The sequence below is a fragment of the Magallana gigas genome, chromosome 10, assembly GCF_963853765.1.
Source record: "Magallana gigas chromosome 10, xbMagGiga1.1, whole genome shotgun sequence".
Lineage (NCBI taxonomy): Eukaryota > Metazoa > Mollusca > Bivalvia > Ostreida > Ostreidae > Magallana > Magallana gigas.
In genome coordinates, this window is record NC_088862.1 from 18,263,472 (window position 1) to 18,271,400 (window position 7,929).

Here is a 7,929-nt window from a genome sequence, read left to right on the forward strand (position 1 = left end):
AATAAATTGGAAGAAAAAAAACTTGACTTGATGATTTTCATACAAGGATAAAAAGAAAATTGCATCATACTGTTTCATATTCATTATTGTCATATGGTCGAAACCTTGACAAAGGTAACTGAACATGACAAAATGTACATTTTGATCAAAATATGGTTCTTAATTAATGCTGCCGCAAATTTTATCTAAATTTTAGAGTACATTATGTCTTTGAAATGAATTGTGAAGAAACGATCGAAGTTGTTTTAATGAAAACATAAACATTAATCGATTTTTTTCCCCCAAAACATTAACATTTGTGCCTCTACTTTTAGGTACATTTTGCACAAAATATAGTACTAGTTTTTTAATGTTGATATATCATTTAAATATCTCTGGTATAAAGACCTTCAGGCACGCAGCATTTGTGGGGTGGGGGTAGGCTAATCCTAATCAAAATCTCTAATGCTCTACCATATACAAGTAATGCTACTTTTTCCTATAAATTCTAACATGCTTTCAATAAAGTGTGTGTGGGTGGAAGGTGGGGGGGTGTATTCAACGTTCTTTTTCTATTTGTAAACTAGAAAAAAAAATTCTGCTTCGAGAAAAAAGGGGGCAAAGGGGGGTGGGGAGGGGGGGGGGGGGGGGCACGGTACTGCCCCGATCTTTCCGCTCGATGCTACGTGCCTGATCTAACAATATTTTGATGAAAATCAGGCACGTTAATTTGTGTTTTTCCCCAGGAGATTTGCACTTTTTCTTGTCGTTGGTTTACCACAAAACAGAGATGGTGTCATTAATTTGAGCATTGAAAAATATAAAAGGTTGAAATTAAAAGTTGCCATATATGTAAATGAAAACCACACCAGAACAATACGAGGGTTTATTGCAATATAACGACATTGAACATTTCACAATAAGCACCTTATCTCTGGAGAATAAGAATATCCAACAATGAAATCAAATTAATTTTTACCCGTTTTTCTTTTGTCCTCCGTAAAACTTCTAATCTCTTAATTGAAAAGTAAAAAACTATATACTGATTTACAAATTCTAAAATAATACTAAGAGTTATTGATAAATAAGGTTAGGTTCTGGCCCAAACAAAAATATGCAACATCAAAGTTGTCAAGGTATTTCGCAATTATTCACCTTTACCCCACAAAATGAAGGCGGTTGAGAGGCATTCAGATAAAGCCGTTCCCTGCAACTACCATGTTCTCACAAAGGCATGAATAGAATCCCGAATGGAGTTAATGTATGTGTGGCAAATATAAATCAGATTTTAATGCATGCAAAATTAAACTTTCAACAATAATACCAGTGTACTGCTTTGTAAACACATAGGAGTGCATGCATTTTTTGCTATTGTTCAACATGCACGTTTTCACAACGGCACATTAATTTTCAGGTAGAGATAAATAAAAGACAAATTTGATAAACGTCTTTAAATTATTCAGTATTTTAAACATTGATTAAACCACATCTAGCTCATCATTTTCATTTGTCATAATTTCGTCCACCGAGACCAGCTTACGAAACAATTTACATGCATTAATTAATAATAGGTATAAGTTCTTAATGAGGAAACGACCAGTTATCGAAAACGTGTCAGAGCGGTTCAGTTTGATCTAATTGTTTGGGACCAAAGTCTTACTCTATAACTCCGGTTTATGAATACATTTCAATACTAATCCGTGCCCCGGCGCTCTGAAGTGACAGAAACTGCTGGAGAGAACACACCGTGTGCGATCAATTTGATATTCAAATTCAAATCAGTTCTATACAAGTCTTAACCAATGACATTCACTTTTTCTTTTTCCTTGTACACATAATGTACTCAGCTTATTGAATTTGTTTGGATAATCCAAAGAGGCAACAATGGCTACCGTTCGAATAGCAGTTTTTCTGGCAACTTTTCATATTGCATTAGGCATATTAAACCCATGTGAGTACGATTATTTACCGTATTTCAGATCACGTACTTTTTTTATTCGCATACTTTTCATTTTTTAAAGAGCCCCTCCCCCACAAGTTAAACATCTGCAAATGTATTTTTCAAATGCATAAGTTTAGGTATTTTATAATTATCCAAAATGATTTTGCGTAAAAAAAAACTATTGCAAAAGATTTGTAGCTCAACAGGAAAATTCGGATTTACACACCGAATTTTCCCACAAAGGTACATATCTGCTGCTAAAAATAATAGACTATGTTAAAACATAGAGAGAAAAAATCCCCAAAGCTGAAACATAAAGTCTCATATTTATAAACTAGTTCGACTGAAACCTCCAACAAGTATTGCTTAAATCCTTCTGTTCTGTTTTATCACTGTTTAGGGGAGCCTGAGGTTGACCCCGCACTACGATGCCCCTATGGTAGGCACCACACGGAGATCGGTAACCAGGCCAACTGTAACCTGCTGGGCGTGTCCTGTACTGAGGGTTATTTCTGTAGCGGGGATACCCAGGACAAAAACGGACGCTGCTGCAAAAGTGAGGAAACAGCTCTCTCTCTCTCTCTCTCTCTCTCTCTCTCTCTCTCTCTCTGCTCTTTTTTACACCATAAATGCCATTTTTATACATATTCATGCATGTCAAGTTAATTATTCATAAATAATTCCAAACCCGTTTGGTAATATTTCTCGAAACACAATTGACTTGAAATTTATCGAGAATGTTTTGCATATTCCATATTACATTAATGGAAACGTAAAAAACTATATAGAACATCAAAGCAAATACCGTAGCTTACGCTCAGCATTTGAAGCAACATAGGGAATATCATTTGATGGCAAACCGACAGGGATTGCTAATATTCGGAACTTTTCAGTAAAGTTTGTAACACTGATTTTTTTTCCTCTGAGGAGTGAATCACCATTTCACCATTTGCCTGTTTTTTTTTCTAAAGAAATACTAGTAGAAAAGATAACAAAATATACTCAATAGATTTAAGAATATTACATTAACCTGTAATTTCTGATCCTTCAGCTCACAATCCGTGCACCACTGGTGCCCCTTACCACGTGCAGGGAGATGCCCCTGCGTGTCTCCGGGGAGATTTCCGGTGTCCTCACGGTTATACGTGTGTCGGGACCGCTTATTCTTCCTCTGTGTGCTGTCCAGGTATGTACATTTATCCGTATTACATGTATCCGAAACAAAAACAAAAAAAAGCAAGAAAAAAAAGGAAAAGCTGAAATATTAGAAAAAAACCCGCTTACAAACAATTTTTATACGGTTTTCTTAACCTAATTAGATTTGACTAACATATTCTTTATAGAATTTAAGCAATCAAATACACTACCGACCAGAAACCACTTTACACCAAAGACCTGGGGTTTGGTTGGGGTCTGCTTTCTGCAAGGTTGGATCTAGTCGATACTGTTTGATAGGTGAATAATAACAGCAAACAGGCAATCAGAAGTTAGAGACTTAATAACGTGTTAAAGGGGCTACCGAATGTCAAAGATCCCATATTTGATTAAACCATCATCTTTTGTAAGGATTGGGTTCTTTAGTAGGCCAGCTAACGTTCCAGAGGAACTGTTTATATATACATGATCATAAAAATGCATAAATAGCCTGGTGAAAAATAAGCGGTTTTCTAATTATTACTGTAAAACATAGGATTTTACCAAGGAACTGGCTTACATCTAATACCCCATGTTTATTATCATATACTAATTAAGAATTTTTAAACGCACACATTTTTTATGACATCTTTGAAAATTTACTTTTTTCGAGTGACAAAATAACGGTTACAAGTTAACCAACTTAGGTTATTTCATAAGTTCACCAGCCTAGCTTTACATGTTTCTGGTCGTGTAACCGAATTCTAAAAAGGTAAACTCGCCTGTCCCGGGGCGCCATTCTGACAAAAGATGCCGTTTTAGAGATGGAATCATGGATGTAAGCTAGTCACATTATATATTTCTATATACATGTATTCATGTATCCTCATCAGGCTAGCTAAAAATGTCATTGGTCTTGTCATTTCTGCAAGTACCAATTTTAACTGTTCTCTGTTTCTGGTAAATAATGCCAGCTAATATAAATTGAATTTAAATTTCTTAAAATAGTTACGATAATTTTCTACAGTTTATTCCGTGAGTACACTTTTAACATTCGTGTATGTAACTGCAGCACATTTATTAAGATTAACAATAAGGGTTTTTTAAGCAACAAATACAACACTGTGAAATTCCTTAAATAAACATTTTAGCACTTGGATGAAAGCAATTCACCTTTTATAACTTTCCTCTGATAGGATCGGGTCATTCGGGGCCTTACATCCCTGACCATTCCAATCAAGGCCTTGGATGCGTTGCTGACGGGGGGTTATACCAGCCAGGCGAGGTCTTTTATAACATCGCCGGAGATAGATGCACGTGCACAATTACCGGACGTGCCACATGCATTCCAAATAGTCATAAACTACCATGTAAGTAAGACAATGATAACTTTAGTTGCGGCACTGTTTTTCTTGAAATATATCGACGTCGAGAGAAAGAAAAATGTTGGAAATTATGCAACTGATGAAATATTATAATTAATTTGTTAACATGTAAAATGTTTATCCGGAGGAAGCATATATTTAAATGATTTTTGTATTTGATGATAAGGGGGCATTTTTTCTGCTTTGGATGTTTTAGCAGGAGAAACAGATATTGATCTGACTGATAAATAGACTGATTTTGTATTACTTTTGTATTTTAGCTGGAGAAGACATACATGTATTACATTGCATTAGTATTATAGCTGAATTTGTATTCTTAGATTAGCTTGAGGAGACAGATATTGCATTACATACATATACTGTATAACATTTGTAATCTAGCTGGTAGAGACAGATACTAGTATTGTATTACATTTGTATTCTAGCTGGTAGAGACATGTATTGCATTACATTTGTATTCTAACTGGTAAAGACAGATATTGTGTTACATTTGTATTCTAGCTGGTAGAGAAGAGACATGTATTTTATTACATTTGTATTCTAGCTAGTAAAGGCAGATATTGTAATATATAAATTTATATTCTTTTTAGAGGAAACAAACATTGTACTATACTTTTGTAATCTAGCCGAAGGAGACAGATATTGTACGACTATTTGATGATAAGGGGGCATTTTTTCTGCTTTGGATGTTTTAGCAGGAGAAACAGATATTGATCTGACTGATAAATAGACTGATTTTGTATTACTTTTGTATTTTAGCTGGAGAAGACATACATGTATTACATTGCATTAGTATTATAGCTGGATTTGTATTCTTAGATTAGCTTGAGGAGACAGATATTGCATTACATACATATACTGTATAACATTTGTAATCTAGCCGAAGGAGACAGATATTGTACGACTATTTGATGATAAGGGGGCATTTTTTCTGCTTTGGATGTTTTAGCAGGAGAAACAGATATTGATCTGACTGATAAATAGACTGATTTTGTATTACTTTTGTATTTTAGCTGGAGAAGACATACATGTATTACATTGCATTAGTATTATAGCTGGATTTGTATTCTTAGATTAGCTTGAGGAGACAGATATTGCATTACATACATATACTGCATAACATTTGTAATCTAGCTGGTAGAGACAGATACTAGTATTGTATTACATTTGTATTCTAGCTGGTAGAGACATGTATTGCATTACATTTGTATTCTAGCTGGTAGAGACAGATATTTTATTACATTTGTATTCTAACTGGTCAAGACAGATATTGTGTTACATTTGTATTCTAACTGGTAAAGACAGATATTTTATTACATTTGTATTCTAACTGGTAAAGACAGATATTGTGTTACATTTGTATTCTAGCTGGTAGAGAAGAGACATGTATTTTATTACATTTGTATTCTAGCTAGTAAAGGCAGATATTGTAATATATAAATTTATATTCTTTTTAGAGGAAACAAACATTGTACTATACTTTTGTAATCTAGCCGAAGGAGACAGATATTGTACGACTTTCATTTATATTTTAGCTGGAGCAGACAGATACTGTACTGCTTTTGATAGAAGCTACCGACCCGGCCAGAGATTCGTGGCTTCCGACGGTTGCAATGAGTGCACGTGTGAACCGGACGGTGGGATCCAGTGTAGCAGATATCCTTGTCCTGACTTCTCCGTTGACCGAAGACATGGTACCCCAGGTAAATAATATTAGTACTCATTCACAGAGAATCAACCCCAAAACGGCGTTCTAACGTCTACTTTACTGTACGACATGACCCCATTGATTGGAGAACTGACTCAATGGGATTTCTATTATGAAGTGTCAAGTCAAAAGTCGATATCTGTCAAATATTGCCCGAATCATAAGTATAAGTATTCCAAGATGTTCCGTATTTATATGGGATATATGTTTATTTAATTTTATAGCTTTTGGGAACACTTATAATTGTTCACACACAAAAACACTAAAACGATCGCGCCTTAAATTCATATCGTTTATGATAACTCTATAAAGGAGATGAAATATGATAGCAGCATACTTTGGTAAAACTTAGATCATTTGTTTACATTAGGAATTTTGAAAATATACATTGATCTCATTGAAAGTTAACTTTCACTGATATATTCATTCAATTTAAAAAATGAATTTCATCGTCAAAATAATGAACCTATTCTATTAGTTACATTTAGAACCATTTTACAGGAGCTTTGTGTAGATGGGTCAAACAGAAATGTGACGTAGGCCTGTCTATTACATTGCTGGCCACTCGGTCATCGCTCTTTGAAATCAACAAAATTTGTCTCGCCTTTGAGATACGACTACGCAATCTGTGTATATTTCGCTTGAAACCAACGTCATTTTTAACCAATTTTGACGTAAGAAAAAGATAGTTACATCCTACCGAAAGTCCAAGGTCTTGTTAAATTGGTTCTAAATATATATATACAATTACAATAATGTTCTCCAACACCTCAATGTGGTGCATTCTATCTTAACGCCATTGCACATCTCTACAGGACAACTGTACTGTACCTTTGAGGACATCCACTATAGCCGTGGACAGACTTTCACGAGCACTGACGGATGCCGGCAGTGCACGTGCGGGAACAATGGAAGAGTCAGCTGTCAGCGTCGTCAATGTAACGGCTTCCCTGACCCTGGAAGTTCCATTGGCTTCCCAATTGGCTTACCTGATGGCCGTCGTCCAATCGCCTTACCCGATGGCCGTACTCAAAGAGTCGGCTTTCCCGAAGACCGTGATTCAATTGGCTTTCCTAGGAGCGGTGGTCAAATCGGCTTCTCTAATAGTGGCTCTTCAATTAGTAGAGGTAATACTAGGGCTTTTATAAAATGTTAGACTCTCTATTGATTAATTACAAAATTTCCTTGAACACATCAAAACCCCCAATAATTACAGGGTAACAACCCAAGATACATGTACATTTAAAAGCATTATTGATAATCAGTATTTTAATTGCTTGTCAAGTACAAGTAGTATTGGGGGTAAATAAACTCATTCCCTACGTACCTGCCCTGGCATACCCTACCCCTTTTGAAAGAATTTTTTTAATGTATGATGGTGTTTGTTCATCCTAAATAATATTGGCTTTACATATGTATTAACCATAAACAAAGTTGATATTTCCAAATTATCTGCAAAGGGACATAATCAATGACTTCCATCCGCTCTGTAGTTATACCTCTATTATAACAATGGACCAGTAAAGGATATGTTGATCACATAAATGTATTAATTGATATTTAATTAATTAAAATTTAATTAAATTTAATTAAAATTAATTAAAAATAATTTCACGTGCTTTACAGGTGGTGACCACGGGCATGACCATGGACATAGTCACAAGTAGAGAACCAATCAATAGTTACAAGAGGAGAACCAGTCAAAAATCTATGTCAATGTGCATATCATTAAAGAATCCTACACCAAACTTTTTCTTTTTTGTAATAAGTTAAAAAAAAAC

The 7,929-nt window shown here is 34.9% G+C and overlaps 1 protein-coding gene across 1 annotated transcript; it reads left to right on the forward strand.

Annotated features, from left to right (window-relative positions):
* Positions 1–1,643: 1,643 nt before the first annotated feature.
* On the forward strand, positions 1,644–7,929 carry LOC117683546 (kielin/chordin-like protein). Its single transcript, XM_034452953.2, has 7 exons — positions 1,644–1,930; positions 2,322–2,477; positions 2,973–3,107; positions 4,252–4,425; positions 5,976–6,143; positions 6,964–7,275; positions 7,775–7,929. Exons 1-7 carry the CDS (start codon positions 1,864–1,866, stop codon positions 7,813–7,815), a joined length of 1,053 nt encoding a protein of 350 aa, XP_034308844.2. The 5' UTR covers positions 1,644–1,863; the 3' UTR covers positions 7,816–7,929.